The sequence below is a fragment of the Sphaeramia orbicularis genome, chromosome 1 (assembly GCF_902148855.1).
Source record: "Sphaeramia orbicularis chromosome 1, fSphaOr1.1, whole genome shotgun sequence".
Taxonomy (NCBI): Eukaryota; Metazoa; Chordata; class Actinopteri; order Kurtiformes; family Apogonidae; genus Sphaeramia; species Sphaeramia orbicularis.
In genome coordinates this window covers 21,939,193-21,966,177 of record NC_043957.1, presented here as the reverse complement: position 1 = coordinate 21,966,177, position 26,985 = coordinate 21,939,193, and the positions used below count along the sequence as shown (strand labels likewise).

The 26,985-nt window shown below is 38.5% G+C and overlaps 1 protein-coding gene across 2 annotated transcripts in view; it reads left to right on the top strand.

The window, feature by feature from the left end:
• The window catches only part of LOC115421076 (protein sidekick-1), a 504,319-nt gene that overhangs the window by 375,388 nt on the left and 101,946 nt on the right, over positions 1-26,985 (top strand). For both annotated transcript variants that reach the window (XM_030136788.1, XM_030136797.1), the window contains 4 exons: positions 11,020-11,135; positions 17,560-17,755; positions 20,283-20,381; positions 22,428-22,619. In XM_030136788.1, the coding sequence (XP_029992648.1) occupies positions 11,020-11,135; positions 17,560-17,755; positions 20,283-20,381; positions 22,428-22,619 (603 nt within the window). The remainder of the gene's footprint in view (positions 1-11,019; positions 11,136-17,559; positions 17,756-20,282; positions 20,382-22,427; positions 22,620-26,985) is intronic.

The window sequence follows — 26,985 nt, the reverse complement described above, 5'->3', positions numbered from 1 at the left end:
TACACGTGCCTGTCTCTAAATTTTTGCTTCTTTTTTTTTTATACATTTTTGAAAAGCTTTTAAAAAGATTGAATGTGTTAGACTGAATCCCTGAGTGGGCAAGGTATCAGTGAGCAGGAAGGGCAAAGTGTTGTGTGACTGGGCAGGGGTATTAGCAAGCTCTGCTTATTTTTTCACTTGTTTAATTACTTCTGTTGAGTTCTGTTTAAAACAATAATGTATTCTAAATTTGTTACACCACTTAAGAAAGGTTATTAATCAGCCAGCCAAATTTCAGTGCTTAAAAATATATATTACTGATTTGGATACCTATCATAGCATATATTAACTCACTTAATTATCCCCGTAGGGAAATTTGGTCTCTGCATTTTACTCATCACAATAAACACATTGTACTACCTAGCATTAGCGTCAGTGATTAGCATTAGCACATAGTACACAATAGCAGCAGTGAGTTGCTACTAAAGATATTCAAGGACCAACTCCAGAGCTTCATCAGCTCCGTGGTCAGGGGCACCGACAGGAGAATTAACCTACATGTACCTGTTTTTAATGTCAGGGTAAACTGGAGGACCTGAAGGCACAGATGTAAAGATCTAGCAGATCAAAGGCTGCAGTATGTGTAATAATAAATGATCAAATGAGAGAACATAATGTATTCTACTCCCTATAGCATAATAATCAAGCCATGATGTTTGGCCAAATAATCTTGAACATGAAAAATATGAAAAACAGTTAAAGGGTCTAACTCAGGGGTGTCTGACCTCTTAGAGTTAATTTGATGATTAAAGTGGCTGACAAATGCTCCTGTTTGATATTCCAGTACCATTTATTTGCCCACCTGATCTCAAACCAGGTAAACAAGTTTATTTGTGTGAACATGTAGAAAATGTTAACATTCAGTATGTGGACTGTTATGGGCCAGAAAGTCCTGTGGAAAATTACTGAGGAATTTGGTAAATTCGTGTAATGCTTCTTTGAGCAAGTGGTATGCTTGTACTCAAAACACTTTTTCTCCAAAGTTGTTTTAATTGAATTTTTATATTGTAACAATTATAATTGTACAGTTTAATGGACGTAATATATTACAACATAGTTATCTAACCTCAGAGACCCAACCCTAGTGCACCTCATACACCAACCAAACTACATCAACTCTCACATCCAAAATAAATACGTAAATAAATAGATAAAATAAAATAAATACTAATAGATGGTTGTACTCAGATTTGTGGAAAAATGTTATTCTGTTTCACTCCCCCCCCGTAACGATAGTTTTGTTTTTCAGTTTCTCTGTCTAATTATCGGTCTACTCAGTATTGTTCAGTCTGGTTTGCTGACATTACTCAGTAGTCCCTTTTACACAGCACTTCTGTTACGGGAATATTTCACCTTTATTCCGGAACAACATCTGTGTAAACGAAAAGGTGGATCATTTGGTCCCACCTCTGTCACAGCTCTGTTACGCCTCTGGAGGTAGTAACAGAGCCAAGATAAAGGTGGGATCATGATTCCAGAATGCTATGTAAAAGGAACACCTCTTGTTCTGCAACCAAGGTGTCGTTTTGATGACGTATTGTGTGTGTGACTCCCACGCCAGGGGATATTTGAAAATGAGCTTGGGTCGTGTACAGTAAACAAATACATCAACGCAACCAGAAAGATGTCGAACTGGGGAGACGCTGACATCTGCAAGCTGTTGTCACTTTAGACTTTTGGGATTTTATCCATGCTGACATTTGTGGAACAGTGAAAGACTCTGGAGAAGTTAGCAACACCGCTATGCTTGGGGTATTTCTGACGTGCAAGTTTTGCGTCACACTATACGCTGTGCTGCGTCTAGGGATGGGAATCGATAAGAATTTAACGATTCCGATTCCATTATCGATTTTGCTTATCGATCCGATTCCTTATCGATTCTCTTATCGATTCTCATTGGGAGAGTGAATAAAAGAGTACAAATGGGTGTGTTTGCATTAACTGTCTTTTAGATTTCCATCTGCACAGAAAAGAAATCATATACAGTATGTACAAATAATAAAAACAGATGACCCTGGGCCCGGTTCGGGGGGGGGGGGTCAGTGAAAGTGAAACTAAAGACGCTTTACTGATTCCCCTATTGCCGCATGTCCACTACATGGAACCGGCTCGGCTCGGCTCGGCTCCCGTTGTTGTGCACCTCATTTCCTTTCCCCTACCTTCGGAAGCTTGTATTTGAGGGAGTACGGCGTTTGTTGCCCACACCGGAACCAGAACTGGGCCTGGCGTTCACTCTGCTACATTCACAAGCGTCGCTAAGTAGCGAATCAAATACGTGACATTCCTGTAAATGAATCACATGCTGTGGACAAATGTTTGAGCATATTGGAGGGATTCCACCCTTTTGAAGAAATGGAAGCTTTGACAGTGTTCCAGTCGACCTGGTGTTATCTTTTTAGACCGTTTCTTCTTTTTTTTTTTTCTTTTTTTTTTTTTTTTAAGACCATTTCTGTCTCAACGCCATGTTGGCTATGTTCTGACCAAAACAATGCAGTGTACGCGTGACATCATCGCGCATGCACAATGAAGGTGGAATCGATAAGTAGAATCATTAAGCAGGCAGCAAATGATTCCAAGGAATCAAGCTACTGGGATCCGGTTCTCAAAAAGAACCGGTTCTCGATTCCCATCCCTAGCTGCGTCACTGCCCCTTCGATTCTGGAACACAGGTCCGCTGTGGGAAGTCTAGCCTGTCTCACCTCTGTTCCTCCTTTGGCTTTGCTGGGGAAATCAGTCAGTGGTGGAAAAAAGGTGGAGTCACCATCTCACCTTTTTTCCGGGATCTCTGTGTAAAAGTGGGTAGTATTAAACATCACTGACTTTAAATTAACAGCAGGTTGGCAAAATAATCATATTAGGTTTTCTAATCTTTACCTACTCAAACAAGAGGCTGAGCTACTGATTAGAAACCCCACTTCACATTTGACTAATCCATGATTTTACTTTACAAAATGTATAATTAATATTTCCATTGTTAGAGATATTACTGTATATGACTGAATTCCAGTTTTTTTATCTGTTGTAGTGTATGTTTTGTGATGAGATGCTGTTCTTTTTTTTTCATACTGTGGCTCAGTTACTGTGACTTATGCCAGTTTTTCAGACCATGATGAAACCTCGGGGGTATATTATGTACTTATTATTTCTTATAAAAGTTGGATTCAAAGTTTTATACAATAAACACATTGGTATGGAGGTAATGAACAAATGTAAGCCTAAATAACCAAGTTTAGCTATAGACTGAAACATCACACGAAGTTAGTTGGTAATTGGTCCAGTTTCTTTAGATCTTCAGATTATCTCAAACTGCTGCTGATGGTTTGAAACAAAAGTCGGTTGTGGAGTAGTCAGAGCTGACAAGAAGAGAACAGTGTACTTGTTGGAGGGTGCCATTTCACTTCCCTTTGTCCTTAGTGTTTCGTTCTTTAATAAGTTCATATGTGATGAGATGCTCTAGTAAAGTTAAACACGTGGAGGCACATATCTCATAAAATATGTACATTACTAGATGTTTCTACAGAACTGTGAAATCCCCTGACTATTTTCACAGTGTTAGTAGTCACATGAAGATTTCCCAGATGGAGCCAGGTTACATCAGATTTATCAGGTTTGAGAGCAGTGTTGGATTAGCCCTGAGGCATTAGTTTGGAGGCGTACCTGGTTCAGCCAGCTGGAATAAGACCCACAGGGGTTGGACTCAGACACGCTGGAGGGACTGCACCTCCCATCTGGCCAAGGAGCACCTTGGGAAAACTTCAGGTAGAGCCAGAGGGACTTTATCTGGAAAGAGTGTCTGTACAGTACACATACGGAATATAATTGAACCACTGACTGGAAGAATCATAGATAAGATAAGATAAGATAAGATAAGATAAGACTTTCAGTATTGTTCCATGTCAGGGCAAAAAGAAAGGCTTTCAATAATCACAATATATGCAGAAGACAGTGTGTGCAGAATAAATATAGAATGTGCACAGATTAAAAAATATATGGGTGCTTCTATGAAACTGGGTTCATTTTGGTATCTGGTACTTTACCAGCTTTTTAGACCCAAAAATAAAAGAGACATTTAGACATATTTCCCCTCCTTAGGTTCTCCTCAGGGTGTACCTAATAATGACTTCAGATAAATACAAAAAAAAATTATACTCTTGCTCTGAGAAATCCCAAAATTAATTATTTTTTGATAGAATATTGGGGCCAAAAACTGGACCAAAATTGGGACATGAAAAGCTACCTATGTGTCAGTGCATTTGATCTGGAAAACATGGCTTGAAATGGTCTTATATACTGCTGTAAATAAAGACACTGTGTTAAATATGACAGTCCTAGTGGTTTTTCTATTCCAGACAGGTGGGTTTTTCAGGATTTCTGCAGTCTCATTCCAGGTTTTGTGTGTAACTCGTCGTGTCCACTTGTGTTACGTTCGGAACCCGCTTATTTAGACACAAGTAAATCCTGACTGATTTTACAACAGCGATCATTTTTGTGAAACATTCTGCCTTGCATGATTAGTTTGATTCTCAAAATGTACCTGTGAGAGAATAAAGAGATATTTTAAAAAATAGTGGCACGTACTTTTCATGTCCCTTTTACTGTGTTACACAAGGATTTTTGTATAAAAAAAAAAAAAAAACAATGTAAAGAAATATAAAAATGTGTTTTATCTGAAAAATAATTCATCATTTATCTCAGTAAATATTTATTTTTAAAATAGACCCAAAGTGCCTCCAAACTTGCTTCATAGCATTAGTCTACATCTGGTTTGAATTTTTAGCCCCATTGTCCTGTTTTTAGGGACCAGTTTCATAGAAGCACCCATCTGCAGAACAAAATATGCAGTATGTGTAGAAGCATAAGCTATATATAATTTCAGGCTTATTAGAGTTAATGAACGTTTTACTAAAACTAGCACTGAAGGGTGTGATCAGCCACGTCACTCTTGAAGCCTGGTTAAACAACGGAGTTAATGTAACAGAGCAATATGAATTAAAATGTAATACATGAACTCAAACACTGGTTAATGCCACCGCCCACAAAATGGAAACGGTATGTGCCTCCTCAGCTTCTGTAAAAACATTGTGGACACCCGCTCCCTCTGTAGATGTCAAAGGCTCATCCTGAAGTCAAGGAAGCACAACAGATGTCTATACATTTAACAAAACCTTTCTATGAATATTATGCTCCATCTGTTGTAAAGTTCCCCCTAAATCACTGAGTGCATGTACTGTCTGTGCAGCAACCTTTCCGGCAAGTTTCTAATCAGTCTGACGTGGAATAGAAGAGAGAAAATAGATTTTAAACATATAGAAGGTGACAGGCGGACAAACCTCATTATAGAAAAGCAGCAAAGCATGTAAGCCAAACCACAATCATTTCCTGAACTTTTATCGTCTAAACCTAAAAACTCATGCGAATTTGGAAAAGCGGAATAATCCTGCTGTCCATCCCAACCAGAGCAGGTCAAACAGTAAAACATACATACACAGCACATATAGAATAGTTTATATGAAGCTTATTTTGGTTCTCAAACATTGACAATGGCAACATTTTCTTCTGGGAATTGGGTTGGATAAGATATGTTATCTGGTGCTTATTTTATAAAACGCAGCTGCTTAGAAATGCACATAAATCTATGAAGTGGCTCCGACAGACAGGAAGATGTAAGTGAAGAAGACACTAAATGAAAAAGGCGGATGTGAGGAAGTGGTTGTATGGGTAAATCTTCTTTAAACACATTCTCTTCTTCTCCTGCTGACTTTTATTTCAACAGTATATTATCATTATTAAAGACGGGCTCAGCTGCACACACGGACACACATGCACATAAAACTCACAGTCATTATTACAAGAGTTCAGGACAGGTTTATAGACTCAGCAAAGGGAGTTAGGCTCATTAATTATTCTAATGTGCTTTAATGGGAGTGGCTGCGATGGATTGGACATTTTCTCTCCGTCGCTTCGTCTTACTATATCTTGGAGATGCATTTACCAGGCTTAGGGTCAGGACCTATTCTACATATGTCAATTTATTTTCCTAAGCCAAAATAGAGGAGCAGCTCTGACACCACATTCTCAGCTCACTTTTCTTGCAAATCTGACCCTGAAAATGTGATGATACTGAAAAGAAAACACAAGGATTTTATGTTTATATACAGGGAGGCGCTTGGTAACGTCATGGAAGTTTCTAGCACTCTGGAAACAATTTTGAAGCAAGAACACAGAAAGTCACTGAATTTTGGTTAAGCAGATATATTTTTTACATTTGCAAGAAATATTGAGACAACAGACCGCAATCGTCCAAAGCCTTGGCCCCTGCTGTCTGATAAACAGAAGAATTCCCAAAGCTTATATAAGTTTAGTCTTTTCCCATATTAGGTTAACTACAAATTGATTGGCTATGTCCTAAGTCCTCCTATGCAAACATTTTACCTTAATTAGTTAAAAGGACAGTGAAGTATTCCTTAAAGAGAAGGTAGACAGTAAGTCTCTGACTCATCAATTTGTGGACAGTGAAGGAAACAACAAGCTTGACGTGTTCACAACAGGTGGTCATATGTCACGTCATGTTTAAAATGGGAATACTGGAGACTGCAGTATTCTACTTTCTTCGTCAGTAATAAAAGCTGAAAAATGAACTAATCAAACAGACATCACCAAAAAAAGCTTTCTCCGTATTAGAATATGTCAACAGAGTTTTCTATGAGCAAAGGACAGTTTTTAGGCGCAGTGTTTGTGTACATTAGGATTTGAATTGTTTGTTTCATTTATCTGTTAGTTGGTGATTCAAGAGCATTAAGCTCCAGGACTGAACAGACTTCCAGAGCTTCTGTTTAATTAATAAAACATAGTTTTCACAGCTAAACTGTAGGTGAATAAAAAACGCGTGAACCCATGTCCACAGGCAGTGTTTTTGCATTAGATTTCAGCATTAGTTAATCTTTAATTTCTGCCTATTGTGAGTTTTCATTTGTGAAATACTTGTGGTGTTGGCTCGCAGAAAGTAATTTTAATATTTTTTATTTTGGCAGGAATGTAGATGTTTTCACTTAAAATCTGGGCTCAATTTATCAAAACAGAGCCCATTGTAAATGCGCTTTGAGGATTTTAGGGATGTGCTCCCAGTCAGTTAGTAAAACTCACAGCCCATTAACATGAACAGGTAGTCAGTGTTTTAGAACCACAATGTGAACAGCCTTAACTCAGGAAGTGGGTTTTAATTTAATGACATCCTGACACTCACCTAGTAGGCGGTAGCACAGAATAGGTTATATGTGTGAATCAGAGACACAGCCTGGACAAAAAGATTTAACCCATCAAATGGTTCAGATCCGTCCAGTGCCGTAGGTTATTTGTTTTGCATATTTCATACACATGGTAATTCATGGTAAGTGCTTTACAAAAATAAAAGACAAGTTATAAATACAAAGATGAGAATAACGATAAAAACAAAACAATCAATTGTAGAATTTGAAGTAGAATATTAAATGGTTAAAATAAAAAGAGAAGAGTGGAGATAAAACTTTACAAAATTCTAAAACTACATTCTGAACTACAATGGATTCATGTGTAAAATAAAATATTTAAAAAAAAAAGAAATACCTCCCTGATAGTGCAGGTATTTTACGTACTCTGTCTGCCCAAATTAATGCATATATATATTACATGAAGGCAATGTCACCCTTATCAGACTAAACAGTTATAATTATTAAGTAGCTTAAATTTCTTTTAACATGACACTATTCTTTGTTTGGTCAGTGTAGCCTGGCAATCTTCTTACGTTGCTCTGTCCCTTCTAAACTTAGATTCTTTCCAAAAAGAAGGTAGTGACCCCAAAACACCAAACTCAAGTCTTCAAAAACAGCACTTCATAAACCACCAAAGGCTTGTCCGTTGTTTATGCAGAGTCTATTGTATTGTTGGTTTGCTAGAATTACTTGACATTGTTAGAAGCAATTACTCACCTTATCTTTTAGCAGTGACTAACATTCCTGCATTCCATGTCTGCTTTGAAAACATTCCGGAATGTAAATTAAGCAGCAAAGTGCATATATTGAAGACTGTGTTAGCGGTGGAAGAGTCATTAAGAAATGTAGATGTTAAAGCAATTTGTGATGTAGTTTTTGAAGGTTCCCAGGGAGACACAAAACGTCTCTTCTGGGTGACGAGCTGAAAAAGTTTGCGGGGCCCTGTATTAGAGGATGAGTTGAACTGTGATAGTACAGCTCCTCTCTCATACTATGTGCAAACCCCGATTCCCCCAGAGGACAGAGTTTAGTGTTTTATCTGTAAGTGTGAGCTGCGAGGGGTTAGAAGCCAGTCCCCAGGAGTATACTGAGCGTGGCGGCGGGGGGGAGGAAGCATCTTAACATCAATTAATCTCCGTCTCCTTCTCTCTGTCGTCTCATGCTTTGGCTCTCTTTCTCTCATTATCTACAGCCTTTCATTTTTCTCACCAGGTTTTTGTTCTGGTTCCTGCTCTTTTCCTCTCTGTATACTCGCTTTAGTCTGGGTGTCGTCAGGCCTTTTTGGCTCACATATAAGATGTAAAGGGCATTCCCATCATGCAACAGTGCATTATCACTCTGCAGCTTTCTAGCATCAGCATAAACCCCTTACAGTGTAATCACCATAACGTACACACACACACACATATGCATGAATGCATTGACACATATGGACACACACAATTTGCAGTCACGCTCAGCTCCTCTCCTCCTGGCTTTACTGCTATCGTCGACTCTCTTCCTCTCACTGACCAGCGGCTCTGACTGATAAAACACGTAGATTTGCTTACACACACACACACACACACACACACATTCATACGCTAACAGGAACAGGAATAGGGGCTTAAATAAACACAACCAGCAGCGCTCCAATCTCTGCACACTAATAAAGTAACTTTGAGTGTAGCTCGAAGGAACCAAGCATTTTATGTCCAGTGAATTTTATTATATTTACCTCCTTCCAGGCTACATTATTCTCAAATGGAACAAATAACCTCTCATTGCATAAGAGAGTGTGCTTCATATACAGTGTGTTTCACATTTTCCTTTTTTCGCCCACTCTCTGGTGGATGGTGAACATCTCACCTGGATTTATAGACACTTCTTCAGTCTTTTCAGGCCCACTTAACCTTATTCTCTTTAAGAATATCTACACATTTTTATTGTTGAACCTGTATTGAACTGGAAAAAAGCTTCAAAAACAGAGGAACAAAAGACATCTTCAGCTACTTTATTGTGAAGGGCATTTCAAGCAGAAAATACTGTTTGATGTTCTTTGGGAACTTTTCAACCATTTTTGGAAATGTTGAGGGCAGGGGCGCTTGGTACGTTTATTTTGTAAGACAAGGTCAGAGTTGTAAAGTAAATGTTGTTATCATTATAGAAGCACTTTGAAAGCGGCTTAGAAGTGGCTGCTGGTTAAAATGTCATCTTTATGTGTTGCAGCCAGTCATGCTTAGTTGTAGCTCCACATTTCATTTTACCACTACCCCATTTTTAGAGAAAAGTATACTGTCATATTGCTTTACTGCAGTCAGATAAATGCAGGAAATCTGACAAATTATCATCCTATCACTGCTCACGAAAAAAAACAAACCAGCACCTAAAAAGACACGGGATAGTAAAAAATAAAAGTGGAAATGGGCTAGAGGGGACTAAATGGAAAATTGCACATTTAAGTGTGGAAAGTTAATAGTAATGCACTTGAGAATGACAGGGTAGGTATAAAGTTAATGGATTTTTTCAATGGTCCACCCACCCACTGACACAATAACCCACAGGTATGTGTTCCGTTATGCTGTGGCCTGTACACAACTTCTACAGGCACAGAAAATATATGTTTATTTTATTCCGACACAGGATTCTATTTGCGTACTATTTGCATACTGTACTGTTTTTTAAATGGAATCCTTATCCATTTGTTCTTTTGTGTAACTTTTTCTTAGTGTTAAGGACAGGCTAAAACTGTATGTAAAGCCAAAAATCCATTCATTCACCTCCCAAACAGCTTAGTCCTCCAGAGGGTCGTGGGAGTCCTGGAGTCTTTCCCACTTACTCTGTTACGATATCATTTGAAAGGGAATATTTACTAAAACACAACCTAAACTACATCAGTTCAAACATGGCTCAAATGTAACCCTAACTTTAAAAACCTTATGAAAAGGGTAATGATTCATCATGAGTCATCCCTATGCCAGTAGTGGGGTGTATATCGGTGTCGCTGAGGCACCAAAATTGGGAAAATGAGTCAGTAAATGCCAATTGTACGGATAAAATACATAAGAATTACTATTGTCATTTAAGTATTAATTACAGACCAAATGTCATGTCTTTCATTGAAACCATAAATCATGACCTGCTGTGTAATTGCATGGTGAAAGTTACAAAAGGTCATCTGAGCTGCTGCTAAGTAAACTCAGTGCACTCACACAACTCAAGTGACAAATCATGTGAGTCGTTTAAGCGTCTGCGCTCCCAAAGGTGCTGATTGGAAAAGCTCAGCAGTGTCAGACCCCAGAGATAATCGATCAGATTTATGATTCTTCCTCAATAGATGGGGCATCATGGTTCAGTATTAGTCACTGATGGATCTGTCTCCTCATCTCACTTTGTCACATCTTTTATGTAAAACTCAAAAATGTAAAATTCAATAAATGAGATTAATTTCATTGAGATATTAGGTCATTTTGCAGCAGGGTGAATTTGGGCTTTTTGCATTTGCAAGACTAGCAGAATTTTATTATTAAAAAAATGAACTAAATTACAGCATGAAATATTAAAATATAGTACTGTACGACACAAAAATCTAACAGTTAAGCACACCACTAAAAACTCCATGAAGTCTGTTTCAACAGTGTCATGGGGTTGGATGTTTTTTATATTTTATATCAACCCTGTTGCTTTTCCTCTGTTTTGTATTTGTGAGCACTCTGCTGTTAAATAATACCTGTATGTTTGTATCTGTGTTCAGTCCCCACAGCTCCTCCACAGGAAGTGGAAGTTATCGCCCTCAATTCGACCACTATTCGCTTCACATGGAACTCTCCACCACAGCAGTTTATCAATGGCATCAACCAGGGATACAAGGTAGGATGTGTGGACGTTAAAGCTGTCAAGGATGAACTTTATCACAAAAACAAAACCATGCTTTCTAACAGCTCACTTTAACAAGGTTTCAACAACAAATACATAGTGAGAATAAACAGGTGCATGCGATGTATTTAAATATGTGCTTCTTAGAAAAATGTTCACTTCACAAAGCATTTTTAATCATTTCAGTCTTCATGAATATTAGTGTGGATGGGAAAGTAAAAGTAGCTGATGATCAAAAAGAGAAAAACTAATGAAAACTAAATAAAAGCTTCAAATGAAGGTTCATCCTCTTGTGACTTTAAATCACAGGTTTTTCCAATCATTTAAAGCTGCAGTTTTTATCAAATTTAACAATGCACTTTCCAAATCTAAATTTTCATCATAGTTACTGACATTTTATAGATCGAAACAAAAATAAATCAGTTGATGGTTCCTCATAATAAAAAGCTGTCCAATCTCTCCAAGAATCTCATCATCATACTTTTCTAACATTATCAGTCCCTGCCCAGGGAAAAACGTACCAAAATTAGAACTTTTATTAAATATGCAGTAATACAGAGATGGTGATATCCAGTATTTTAATAACACTAATGTCATAAGTCCAAGACCTTCTGACCAGACCAGAACAACTTGCAGGTTGATTTTTTTTCTGGGTTTATGCATGATGTTAAATGACAGCACATAATATGTAAATATCTTAAAATATATTCTTAAATCTCATGGCAGAAATACAAAAATTCTGTGACCTGTGGCAACACTGTTTATGAGGAAATGAAGAGAGCTGTAAACTGGTCATGTAAATTTTCAGCAATGGCTGTTTTTTCTGGATATTAATACTTAGGATGTTTTTACCTTCTTATAACTAGTATGAAAAGACTTTCCTCCTCCACGACGGTCCGGTATGGTCCACTACACATCTGCAGCAGTCGCCCCACACTGAACTATCTTTTCACACTCGTTTTAATGCCATGGCTAATAGCATATCATACGACAACAGATTTCTGTCTTATAGCCCTTTTCCACCAAACTGGTTCCAGGGCAGGTTCGGAGCCAGTGCCTGACTTAGACGGTTCTTTGTTTTTCCACCGCTTAAGCACCGGCCAAAGTGGTTCCAAACAGGTTCCAGGCAAGAACCAACTTTGAGCTGGGCTAAACATGGGCCAGAGCTAAGAACTGATGATGTGACCCCTATTATCGGTCATCAGTGGGCGGGGGTTACAGACCAAAACAGGAACAATGAAAGCTATGAACCGCCATTTTTAAAACTACAACCAACAGGCTTTTAGTCTGAAAAGAGAAAGAACTAGAAAAGCACTCGGAGAGCACAGACCTCCGCCAAGGCAGATGGCAGATCAGCCCCCCCCAGTCACCACCAAAATTTAATCATTTGTTCGTTGTGCCAGTATCAACATTTACTGAAAATTTCATCCAAATCAGTCCATAACTTTTTGAGTTTTCTTGCTAACAGACAGACAGACAAACCCTGATGCAAACATAACCTCCACTGTTCCTGGGCAGAGATAATTATGGATGCTAAAAACAAGCAGCAGTGGACTGAGGAGGAGACCCAGTACTTTCTGGCACTGTGATCCTGATCCGAAGTCCAAGACAAGTTGGAGGGAGTCTCTTGCACAAAGCTGGTGTTTGAAAAAATACAAAGAGAAATGGCTGCTGCCGACCCTGGACCAGCTTCTGAACAAACTGAAGAAGTTCAAGAAAGACTACAGGGACCAGAAAAGACAACTTTGATGCACCGGCCGGGCGAAAAGAATCCCGCATTTCGACCGGTCACGTGATCACGTTTTTATGGTGACGTAATGACGCGGCTGTGACTTGGCTCTACTTGGCTCTTGGCCTATGAAAAAGCAAACCAGTTCTTTGGAGGTACCAGGTTGGAACCAGTTAAGCACTGGCTCTAGCACCAGCTCTGAACTAGCACCAGGTTCTTTTTGGTGGAAAAGGGGGATTCGATGCTGTAGTCAACTGAGGAGTCACTGGAGGAAACGGTGGTTTAGAGCAGGTTTGGCAGATTTTGCAAACATTTACCACCAGAGTTTAGATTCAGACGGAAACCCACTGACCCCATTTTCATTTTGGTTCAGGTGAAGTCCTTTTCAGATGCTCATAGACGGTTCAACATTCTGAATACGGGAGTTTCTCTCCTACATATACCCCAAGCTGTAGACGTAGAGTATGAGTGGCTTGAGAACGTCTTTATTTTGAGTTTTGTGGCTTTGAGGAGAGCGCTACAGTGTGCTTAGCTTAGGTGAGAGCAATATATGAAGGCTTATATATCAGTACCATTTAGAATGCCACAATGGACCTGATGTGTTTTTTTGTACTCCTTCATAAAGATATATTGTGGTAAAATTAGATGCAAATTGTGATTTTATTACTAGCTCATCAGTGATGTTAACATATATTTTAGTGTAGTAGCAGCTAATGAACATACCAAAGCCAAGTAATGAAAAAAACTAATCACAAAGTAGAGCAAAGTCAAACAGGAGTGTTATTTCTTCACATCCTTTTGGACTAGATGGTACAGTGACTGACCAGGACAGGACTGGCTGCTCAGCATGATACATTCTGTACATACCTCTGCAATTGTTATTTCTTCACCCTTTAATTATAATTTTATGTCGTATTTGAATGTTTTAAATTGGGAAAAAAAATAAATATAGCTCCTTTAAAATCCAATAAAGTGACCATTTTTATAGAGATTAATTGTTGGCTGCAAGTTGTCTATTATAAAACCCTCCACATTGTATTTAAAGATGCTAAATAAATCCTTTCAGAGTGTGGGAGTGAATAAGTTTTGTGAAAAAATGCTGGACTTTGGCTCAGAGGTCATGTCCTTAGATGGACTGCTTTCGGTTTTGTTTTCCCATGCCATTAGCCAGGGCCAAGGGAGGGGTCAACTCTGGGAAGAAATAAAAAAGACTGAGTGACGAAGGTGACGGGTGGGGATGGGGGGGGATTAAGTATGGAAAGCAAAAAGGAGGTGTTGTGAAAATAGGGAGCAAGGGAGCGTAGAGAAATAAGAGATAATAATAAGGAGGCTGCAGGCAGGATAATGGAGAGCAGAGAAAGAGCGCAGGATTGAATAGTGTGAGTGATCTATATGTAGTAGCCCTGGTATGTGATTTATTCTGCACTTCATTGTGGCAACCAACCCCTGAGGAACTGATTAACATGACAAAGAGAACACATCAAATTCTCGCTGTGCGTCACTGGGTTCATATGTGTGTTGGGAATGCATTTTTACAGAGAGGGAATGTTGGTGTCTTTGTTGGCTGATAAATACTATATGGCTTTGCTTGTGTTTGATGTGGCTCTGTGATGTAGTCTCTGTATACCAGACGGCATCACTCCAAATCAGCAGAGCCTCTCACTGCACTGCAAGTGCATCTGAACACGTGGTGCTGCGTCTTCGGCTATGTTGTGCTGGTTAGAGCGGAGTAGATAATGATATTAATTAAAAGAGGATATGAAGCAAAGCCTCATCTCATCTCGTCTCCATACAGATCAGTGACTATATACAATACCCCTAGTAATAGAACTCCAAAGTGATTGCAAGAGCAAAAATCAAAAACCCTCCTCAGTTTCAAGTCTTCCATCTACACATCCTTGACAATATCTTTCATCTTACCTCTGGCTTTTTCATGGTCGGGAGGGTGGTTTTATAGTGATAATATGATTTCTGTTTAGTGGCATTCCCAGTTCAGAAATGGGGCCTATTCAGAATATCAGCCAACAGACTGTAATTTGCTTGAATTCTAAAGACTCTAAAGAGATTATATAAACCATGAATTGACATAACTGAAAAAAAAAAAAAAGCACTCATCCTTATGTAGTACTCTAGACTCAAGTGATGCAGATTGAAACAGCAGGATCAACCTACTGTGTCCTACGGAGATGAAATGTATTTGTTCAGAAAATGGTCATCATAGATTAACAATTGATACCGTTATGAAATATATTGTCCACAACAACAGTGGTATCACAATAAACAGAACTGTAATAAATGATTCATTGCAGGACAAGGATCTACTGTGCACCGCAATATCTGAAAAAGATATGAAGCGATCAAGAGAGAGTGCTCATAGCCTTATCTTAGTCCCTCTGTGAAGTTAGAATAGGTAGGATTTTGTAGTTATTGTTAGATAAACATGGCTCAAAGTTGGTTCCCTCTCAGTTCAGTGAATGAGGAAAAGAGCATGAGACTTTGGACAATCCTGCAGGAAGGTTCTGAGTGAAGTACACACTTCATCATGCGCTGAGAGTCATAGTTCTTGTAGTTTTTTTGTCAGTGTAGCTCAGTGTTGTAAAAAGTCCACCCTCTATCTCGCAGATAGAGTCCAGCACTAGAGCAAACAGAAGAAACAACCAGAGTCTATGTTTATAGAGACTTGTGATGTTGTTGCTGTGTATGGCATAGCAAAGATCTGTCAGACAACAGAAGTGATTAGGCGTGTTTCCACTGCAGGAACTTCAGTGCACAAACGAGGAAGTGGGTAAATTTACCGGAACATCCTCTCATTTGTCCTGTCTCCACTGCAGAGTTGGACTCACTACCGACGTAAATAGTTATGATCACTGCGCGAGTGATTTGACGGTAGTATGCAAGCAGTGCCTGCACATCTGCATCAGTCCACTTATCATATATTATTCTTTCTCTGTAAAATCAGTTGATTCTCCCAAGAGCTACTCTTTCCTACTCAGCTTTAAAAATGCTGCTGGTTTCCTATCCTGCTCTGGGGCTAGCCAATCAGCATCGAATAAACATTTATCCTCCACACAGGAGTTTTCAGGGCCGTTTGGAGTACCAACCCCAAAGCACGGACTCATGTACAGCACATTTTGGATCTGCTTCAGAATGTACATATAACTACAGCAAGCATTCTGTCCGTCACCTTTTAAAGTCAGCTATCATCAGATGCTTGAGTGAGCCAGACCCACACTCTTTTACTGCACCTAAACTGTAATAAACTGATAATTATTTACAACTGAAACTTTATTTTACCATGTCAGACTGGGTGCAGTGCAGCAGAAGGAAAAGCAGCCACTCGACAATCTCTGGAGGAAGTGATTTCGTGCTAATCAAAGGTCACTATTTTGGCTCAGGACTGTTGAACTTTTTTGGGTTTTTTTTAATGTTCTTAGGACATTTTAGTAACTTGATAGGGCAGTATATATATATATATATATATATATATATATATATATATATATATATATATATATATATATATATATATATATGTATGTATCTATATCTATATCTATATCTATATCTATATATATATATATATATATATATATATATATCCCTAAAAAAGGAAAATGAGAAAGACAGAACACTCCAAGTATGCAAATCTGAAAACCTCTAGAAACTTAAATATTCACATGATTTCAAATGATAAGTTCAAGATAATCTATCTGGAAAGTTTATCGTCAAGTTTTTGTTTTTGTTTTTACAGTTGAAGGTTGTGCCTGTAATATAAGGAACGCAGTACAATGGAGAAAGTGCAGTACTAATACCAAACCTTCTGCTTTGTCAAGGGTTAGTCACTGGTAACATTTACTGGTCAGACTATGAACTGGATTCAAGTGATTGCAAATACAAATGCATTTCACACACCATATGCAAATGTCATAAATATTAACCTTGTAGGTTATTCTGAGTTGCATAATGCTGTTTTAAACATGACTCTAAAAGTTCATATTTTTACTCATACAAATAAACAATATGTGTACCATATCAGCGTGTTGCCCGTGGCTTATCTCTCATTATGAATATGTAAGTGTGTGCTTTCCACTGTTTGTTTTTGCTGGCTAAAGAAAAAGCACAAATAAACTGCTATGGTTCTGAATATAAATGAAAACTCATTCTAGATTCAAATTAACCTTTCATTAGGAGTTAGTTGGACTGATGATCAAACTTAGTTTTTGTCCTCATGCTCTTATGACTGTTAATGGCCCACTAGCATTTATTTATGTTAAGTGGTACATCCATACGTAAACAATTAAATGCTTGAGTTTTAATATGTTTGGAATGCAGATAACTTTACTGAAGCATAAAATATGAATATTGTTTTGGTTTTTTGACAAACGTGTACATATCATTTGGCAGGTTTAAATTTTAATGATGAAAAACCCCTGGGTATTAACCTAATTTGATCAGATCTACTGTAGCCCCTAGTGTGTACAAACAAGTTTTGTTTCATAAATGCACTCTAAATAACATTTGGTAGCCTGAAGCTAATACTGCTGAGTCAAAATACTGATTAAACAAAAATAAATAATGAAAATATCCACTGAGCAGAGTTCTTGAGGAACATTTTTGATGGTGTGATATTATGAAGGGATAAAAATAAGATTGAACTGATCTCAGTTCCAACAACTGTTTTTGTCACAGCTGATGGTCTGGCCAGAGCAGTCTCCAGAGGACGTTACCATAGTAACCATCACCCCAGAATACCCAGGGTCAAGGCACACGGGATTAGTTAGCGGACTCAGAAAATTCACCTGGTACTACGGCTCTACCCTCTGCTTCACGACACCTGGAGACGGACCACGCAGTGCACCCACCCTGGTGCAGACTCATGAGGACAGTGAGTACACACCAACACACACACACGCTTCCACATACTTCAGGAACTATCCATTGACTCACATTCATTTCATGGAGATTTACCCTAACCTTAATCATGAATAAAACATACATAATGCGACTGGAATCACCTTGAATTAAAGGCAAAAGAACACAAATATCCAAAAAATGATCTGTACATCAGTTATTATGCATCTACAGACATTCATGTTCAGTGAAGAATACCACTGGGCCAGCCCTCCTTTCAGCATCCCTGTGCTATCACAAATTAGCCTCCGCTGTTCCATTGATTTCGCATATTATATATGAAGAAATTTACATGTATTGATGTTTTTGTTTTCACCCACTCTCTTCTCTCTCTACATCTGGTTTAGCACAAGCATTGTTGTTTAATAAATTGCCAAAATGAGTGAAATTTGCTAACATTAAACCACTAATCTGCAGTGTCTTGAGCCCTGTGTCAAAAAGCAGCCTTAGTGAAACCTCTGAGTTTGTTAACCCTGAAGGAAAGCCTGAGTTTTCCATTTCAAAGAAAGAGCCCAGCATCCTGCTCACTGGCAAGTTTTACTCAACAAATCCTGAGTTTCTGTGTCTTCTGTCTTCTACTGGCTCACACACTGCTTCATTTATTCATTCGTACAGACCACATCATGGTGCATATACACGCACATTTATTAGCATAGATGTTAGGAAACAGAAAACACATTTGTCTTTATTACTACCAACTTTATTGTTCTAATATACTGCAGTGATTAATCTGCACGACAATCTCTCACATTTACATATCACACATCATGTACATGAATAAATAAAACAATAAAAAGACCACGTCATTGACACTACAGGCATATGATCAATTAATAAACACCCCTGTCATGGTTATCATACACTGGCATTAACAGAAGTAGGGCAATGATTATAGTAAAATACCCCTTAAACATGCTGTTTGTTTATTGGATATATGTTTGTTTATTCAGGGGACAGTGCACATCAATCAACATACTGTAAATGTGCCAGCATTAGCCAAAGGGTGGATTTTCAGCTGTTGTCCCTAGACCAGATGTTGAATTATCCAGTAAAACAACAAAGCAACAAAGTTAGCACTAGGAAAGCAAACAGCACGGAGTGTAAAGTCGTCGAGGAGTGACACAGACAGCATGCAAAACAAGACGATGTCAAAAAAATTTTTAATATAAGACATCATTATACAAATAAGGTTTAAACCAAATCAGGAAAGCACCAGGCAAAAATACAGCAATGTAACAAATGGATTTAACACACTGCTTTACAAGGCTTAAAAGAATCCATGAGAAGGAGAGACCAATTACATGACAGAAATGACAAAGATAATGTGCAAAGGAACAGTTAGAATCACTGTACCGTATATTTATTGGAAGTGTGTTCCAAAAGTGAACAATGTCAGGCCCGAGGATGTTTTCCTCTTCGAACCAAAATCTTGTGGAATGTGTTAATTATCCTTAATGTGGTATATGGGATAGATTCTAAACCATTAAGAATGATGGTTAATTATATGCTTCCAGCAAAAGTTTCTCATCTTTCATTCCAACTGTAAAGGAATTATAGTTAATGCACAGATCCACAGAGAGAAGAAATGTGTATTAGCATCATCTGAGGGCAATAATGAAGGTGTGTTGACATGTTGTGTGGTCTTTCCATATTTTCTTATCAGTCTGACACACAATTCTGTACATCATATCTATACAGCAGCACCCCCTGTTTTCTCTTAAGCTTCTACTTTTGTCTTTTTCCCTTTTAATCTTTTGTTCTTCACTTCTCCACCAACCCTGCCTTCACTGATTCCATACTGCTTCTTTTTTTAAACAGATTGATTCATATGTTTTCAGGCATACTGGTATTTATAGCCTACTGGTCCATGGATAAACATAATAGCTGCCACTCCCAGATGCAAGTACACATGCACATAGTCGTATCGTCAAATAAATACAATAGCCTATAGGCAGACAGACAAGCAATTATTACCAACCAGCAATTATCGAGTGGGAAAGGGATATTAGGAGCCATGGGTGCATATGAGTACACACATACACACTCACACAGACACACAGCCGTGGACAGGTATTGATTGGGTGCTGGGCGTGTTGCAGGGTTAACGGTGGGTGTAATTCTTGCTTGATGATAGCTTTTTGTGTGCATGTGTGTGTGTGTGTGTGTGTGTGTGTGTGTGTGTGTGTGTGCGCGTGTGTGTGTGTGTGTGTGTGTGTGTTATTGAATGCCTCAGATGAATAGCTTAATCGCTCTGCAGGGAAAGGGGTTAGAGAGCCTTGGATGAAATGAGAAATGTCAGGCGTGTGTGCACCTGAGTGTATGTGTGTGTTTTAGGGGAGGAGGGGAGTGGATGTGATTAGGTGGTGTGTGAAGATGCAGAGTAGCAGGTAATAAGTTATTAAGACAGGAAACAAGTGTTTGTGAGGAAGGATGGTTTTTGGAGAATTCTAACCTGGTTCAAATGTGTGTTTTTTTGTTTGTTTGTTTGTTTGTTTTTTCAGCGCCTGGGCCTGTTCGCCAGCTGAGCTTCACTGAAATCCTGGACACATCACTTAAAATCAGTTGGGCAGAGCCTGAAGACAAGAATGGCATTATCATTGGTAAAGACTTCAACGGCATCCAAAACCTCTATAAACATCACTCACCAACTCACTCTATGCTTACCCTATAATCAGGACCCTTTCATTGGAACTTGGCATTTGTTGTCCCAGTCATGACTGCGATGCATTCAGTCGAGTCAGTGAGTTTGCACATAGTTATTATGCATTAAAAGCCCCAAATTTTTTAAATTTAATGTTATTTTCCTCTTGAGAACAAATATAGAGTGAACAATGAGTATTTTTTTTTAATTAAAGAATGGAAATTGTTCTCTTAAGCAAAGCAACAGTACAAAATAAGTCATATTCCTGCAAGTTATTAAAAAGTATTAAAAAATCTCTGAAATTGAAATCAGTTACAGTAGGGAGCACTAAAATGAGAGCATAGCATTAAAATTTGTGGTAATTGTCTGAGATTATCAATACATTTTTTTTTAAATTGTATGAGCTTTGACAACATTCTTGCAGTATTTTTTATAAAGTAATTAACATATTTCTGTATTGAATAGTGCAGAATCTATGCTCAAACCCAGTAAAGTCAAAATTAGCTCACTAGCTGATCATAGCTAACCTTAGCTAGCAAGCTAAACATGACTTGCTGAATCACTTAGAGTGAATCAAACCTTTATCACACCCCTTTATTTATTTTAACATGCAGTTATTCTTCATTGCCCACTTACTAGGGAATGCAAACCAAACAACCAAAAAGCTAAAATTATTTAAATTATTGTCTTTATGGCACAGCTTTGTTCAGAATACATCTTCACATTAGCATTTGGCCCTGCTCAGCACTAGCATTCACATTATATATATATATATATATATATATATATATATATATATATATATATATATATATATATATATATATATATATATATATATACATGTATCTTGTTTTTTGTTTTTTTTTTCCTTTGTATATTGTTGTCAAGTCTATTAGTCTATGTTCAGAAATAACAAAGTGTATAATCTCATGAGAAATGGTTGTAGATAGTTGAGAGGTGGGAGGTTGAACTGCATTTTGACTGCATTCGTTTGGTTAAAATGTAAATATGTTGTGATATAATGGCCTGTTGATTTCCGTCTTTAATTTCCAGCATGTGTTGTAAAGAACACTGCATGGTTGAATAGTTGTAAACACAACTGGTACTTAGGATGTGTTCATTTTGATTCATTTTTAATTTCTATTTATTGAGGTCTTAAAATGGTCTTTAGAAGTATTGATTTACATTTTTAAAATGGCACAGGAACCCTGGTTATAGTTTCTCCAGTCTCCTCCATCGTGTGCTTCCTGTCTGTCTTCCTGCATCCATCCTCCTGATGGATGTGTACAACTGATTTGTCATGAGCTAATCCCTTCTCTCTGCAGCTTGTCTTCTCACATTATCTCCAACATGGCCCAATCCCACACTTCTGAAAACCCAGAGTGTTGTGGGGGGTGTCGCAGAGTTCAAACCCACCCCCAATTCATTTTGCCTCAGCACTCTGAGCCTCCTCTTGACAATGGTGCTGGAGAACATGACAAGCTGCTGTGATTACACTATAGTCAGTATGTGTGTCTCTGTTGACATGGCTGCACCAAGTCCACTAATTCATCAAGCACCTGAGTCCCAGGACCATAGTGTAACAGCACAAGGCTGCAGCAGCTTTACAATCAGCTTCCATACTCAGAGAAGTGAGAAAATGGTTATTCAGTCAAGGTCACCTTGTACATTTAGTCTTTTCTCCTCAACCTGCTTTTCATCCAGCACCTGGTGAGCAGGGAGACAGATGAGGGACCATTCACTCTCTCCGGGGCTTTACACACAAGTGGCCTCACACAGACACACACATCTGAAGGTGGTGGAGTGTGATGCATGACTGTGAAGATGCAAAGGGACAGGTTTTTGACTGTAGTCTCCCCTCCTGCACCTTTTCCCTCCTTTTTGGCTCTGCATCCCTCATTATGTTTAAGTGTGCATGTGCATGAGTGTGTTTGTATGTGTGGACATGTCTGGTCAGGTCTACACACATTTACTCACCCAGCATCCTCTCCGCATCCCACAGGCTATGTGTTACGGTGGGAAGTGCCCGGGGTAGAGTCGAGCCATGGGGAACGTTCTCTGTCCAACTCCACCCTGAAGTACCAGCTGACCGGCCTCACATCCACCACCTTGTACACACTACAGGTGGCAGCGCTTACAGCTGCAGGACGAGGAGCACTTACATCTGCCACCATCTCCACTGGGGTTCCACCAGGTACAGAAAGCACACGTAATAACAAACAGAAAACACAGCTGGAAAGTATAGCTATTGCTGAAATATCTTTTTGTGTAATACCACTGACAGCTGCCACATACTGGCTTCAGGAAAACTGATTCCAACTGATACCATCATAAAAAACTGCTCTGCGGAAATAATAAGTCACCATTTTTTTGAGTTGTCACTGTGGCCAATTTGCTTTATTTGGTCTGGTGCATTGGTGGTCCTTTTATAAATTGTTCCTCTGTTAACAAAAGTTTGGAGCTACAGAAGCAGAGGGCTTTGAGGTTTGCCCTGTGGGATTTGATTGAAAGGTGTGATTGACAGCTCACTTGCCTGCTGAGCTGGACTTTCGGAAATTCTGTTTATTGACTAAAAAGGGCTTTTGCCCTGACAGACAGCTCTCCTGTAGATGTGGTTAAGATGCAAACCCAAGACTTCAAAACGCCAGAGCATCACATTAAGGACATCACATCATCCCAGAGCCAATAAAAATACTGTCAGGGATAATGTAAATTAGTTTTGGGATGAGAAGGAACAGGCGCTGTGAGAAAGGCTTCAAAAGTTACAATGAATGGTACTGGAAATAAAACTGCGTGTTTGGTACTACACATAAGTAATATTTGACAACATACACATATGTGCACAGGCACAAGCATCACTACCACTTTTGACTTTCACAGTTCTACACAATGACAAAACACAGATGAAAGTCAGAGCCCGAACCACCGATCCTACAAAGGCCACAGCTGCACCAGACAAACTCAACCCAGTTCAATAAGATGCCTGCTAGTGCTACAAATGTCAGTGACAGAAAGTTTGATGTTAATGAAAATGTTATTGTCATTTTTCAACGCGGTGGTGTAGTGGTTAGCACTTCCACCTCAGAGGATTCCAGGTTTGATTCTCAGTTCGACCAAAGCTTCTCTGTCTTAAGTTTACCTTTTCTTTCTCCCTGTCACATTTTCTTCTGGTTTCCCCCAGCATTAAAAACAGGTGCATATAAGTTATGCATATAGGTTGAGTGCCATCAACGGCAGCTCACTGCTCCTAATGTGTGCTATGTGCTAATGCTACTTGCTGATGTTAGGGACTGTGTAAAGTAGAATGGATAAAATGCAGAGGCTGAATTTCCCTATGAGGATAAGGAAGTGAGTTAACCTTTAGTTTTAGTGTTCTACTAACTAATTTTCAGTAACTGATGTTTGCCTTTAAAGTCCGCTGTGCAGATCCACACCAGTTAGCTAACTTGGAAACATTAATAATGTTAGTCTTCTGAAAAAACAAAAGCTTTATTTTACCAGACAGATTTGAGATCAGATAACTAGTTACTACACAATAAAAAAATGCAGTGTCAATATTTCAGAGTCAAGCTATTTTAACCTAGATAGAGGATTTATAGCTCTATGGAGAGTAAACCAGCTGTAACAGTAGAGTTAAAAGTCAGTGTAAAGTTCTGCACAGATGCAGTGTAAAATTTAACACTACAGAGTGATGATTAGTGCCAGTCTGCCGCGTTGCATTGTGGGTACTGAACATTTTACTCATTATGTTCTATTTTATGTGCAGGGGTTCAAGGGGGGGTTTGTATTAATGTTTATTTAGGTTAAAATGTCTGTTTTACAACGTTTATTGGCCTTTTTATGTTTATTTTGTTATCAATGTGGCACCATTAGTCAAACCTGTAGGCAGAACAATGCCTTACCTGATTGTCACTATGAAGCTATTATTGTATTTCAACGGGGAGGATTTTGCACTTTTGAAGGAAAAGCATGTCCTAGGGTGAAAGAACTAACTTACACCCTTCTCGACCCTCACCTTGGAGACCCCTGCTATTCTACATTGTTTCAATTTAAGCATAGGATGCAAACTGATGGAGAAAATAACACTACAGCGAATTAAAATTAAAACATTATAGTCATTTTTAAACTAAATTTCAAGTAAAAATAGCTCTATAAAATGTAATCATATTACTCTTAACAGAGTGAAAACACCACAGTGTTAAGTATTTTTACACATTTCATTGTTAATTTTGACACTGAATTGAGTAGAATTAGCTCAGAAAATTTGATACTGGCCATAGAGTAAATTTAACTCTAGTTTTGAGTGGGACCAAATGTTATCTGAAACAGAGTTAAATTCAACTCTCTAAGAGTTAAATTGACACTCTGTTTTTTACTGTGTACTACTACTAAGTTATCGAGTCAGGACCGCTCTGTATGTGAGTATGGGCTTTGTTTCTTATAACAGATAGGTGTATATGCCTACACATTGCTTACTTTCATCGCATTTGTGTTTTTTCTGTATGTAAAGGAGACCTGCCAACTCTTGCACCACATGTCCACTTTCTTATGCACTTAAAAATAGCCTTAGAACTGATAATGTGACCAACAGACAGAACTGACAGCAACACATAGATAGGAGTGAGTTTTATGGTTGTGACTCTGTGTGTGAGGATACGTTAATTTACGGTGGAAGGTTCTAACTGGAGCAGCTAACTGTGTCACTGTGAACCAGCAGTATCAGCTCTGGGGCTTCACCCACCCTTCTCCTAATGGTTATGACAGTCAGATTTCTCAGCCATAGAGGTAGACTCTCTCAACATGTTAGTGTAATGAAGAAAAAACAAGACATAAAAAATCCACACATGTACTCTCGCCTCAAACCTCAACATGTGTCAGAAAACAATCATTTTGTACATTTTATATCATGACCAATACTATTGTAATTAGTGAGTATAAGATATGTGTAAGTTAAAGTTACATGTTTTGATCATTTTTTGTTATGAAATCAACTGTTTTCACAAAATTTGAGTTTATTCGGAGACCTGAGCTACTTCTCCCATAGGAGAAACTGTGTAGACGTGTGTGTAACTGAGTAAATATGACTGATGAGCTCCTGCGATGTCATTGTCTTTCCTCAGGCTGATAAGTGGCTGTTTCTGTGCATCCATGAATCATCACCCACACTACTCACACATTCATATCCACAGTTACACACAAGAGTTAGTCATTTACACCTTCTTAGAGAGCGATTCAGTGTGTAGTTTGTTTGGGCACACGAGGTGCACACTAGCTCACCCAAGACTTTTGTGTACATGATGAGTTTGTATGATTGGACCAAGGCCGTTATTAGTGCAATCATTATTAGTGCTGATTAACTGTAAATGGCAAAGCAGAGGGAGCACACTGATGGGAGAGGGAGGCAGAGAGAGAGAGCAAGAAACAATCAAAGAACAGGACTGAAGAAGGGAGAGCAGATAGAGGAACATAATGAGGGAAGAACAGAGAACATGAGAAAAACGCAGTCTCCGAAGAACAGAAAAGACCAAAGGAAGTCTGAAATGGACTGAGACTCAGATAGGAAGTGAAGGAAGAATGGAAGAAAAAAAACCCAAACTCGTACAGCAGAATTTTTGTCCGAACATTTTCTGATTACTAATTTATGAATGAAAGCAGAAAAAGTGAAAGCAAGATGGATACAGACAGTTCTTAGATTCAGAGGTTACTCATTAATTCATGAAAGCAAAAGACTGAAGGAAAGACGGAGGACGGAAGATTAGGAGAGAGAACTAAAGAATGAGCAAAGTGAGTGGGAGAAAGACAGAGAGATCCACAGAGTATAGATTCTTGTCTTGTTTATTTATTCATGTATTCATGCAGTTGAGAGAATTTTGTCATTCATCTGAGCAAGGCAGCTCATATCACCATTTCCACATTATAGTTCTTACAAGTTTGCTGCATGCACTTCCAGGGCGATGGCAGCTGATGGCTGTAATATGTTTTTGTCTTTACACATGTTCTATACCTTCCTATACTCAAAGCAAATATTGCCTGTATTTTTTTTTCTATAACTGCACTCATTCGTATTTTATAGTCCTCTTACAATAAAAATCCTCTTCGGATATTCTACAAAATCTCTCCAGTGTGCTCTGTTGTGCTGTTGCGCTTTTACTCTTTACTTTTTCATATCTGTATTCTGCCATATTCAGCAGATATGATGCTTGTGATGCTGCAGTCGAGTTGAATGGATTACAGCAGCTCGCACTAGAGCACTTACAGCATCCACAGATACCAAGTATTAAGTGAACTCAGCGAAGAGAAGTGGCAATAAAAGTGGGTCTGAAGCGCTAAGTCTTGTTGTGATTGAGCGAAACAATTTATAGCAAATTGGATCGCGATGATGTTTGATTATCTAGATTTCATTAACAGAAACAAGCTGTCATATATTTCATCTGTTAGGATATGATTAAAAAAACAGGAGTTCAGACTTCCCTCCCCAGCAGCCTTCAAATTGGGCTGCCTGCTAGAGCAACGCCAGTTCAATTCAACAGCTGTCAGTGAAGTGGTCCGTTCACAAGCGG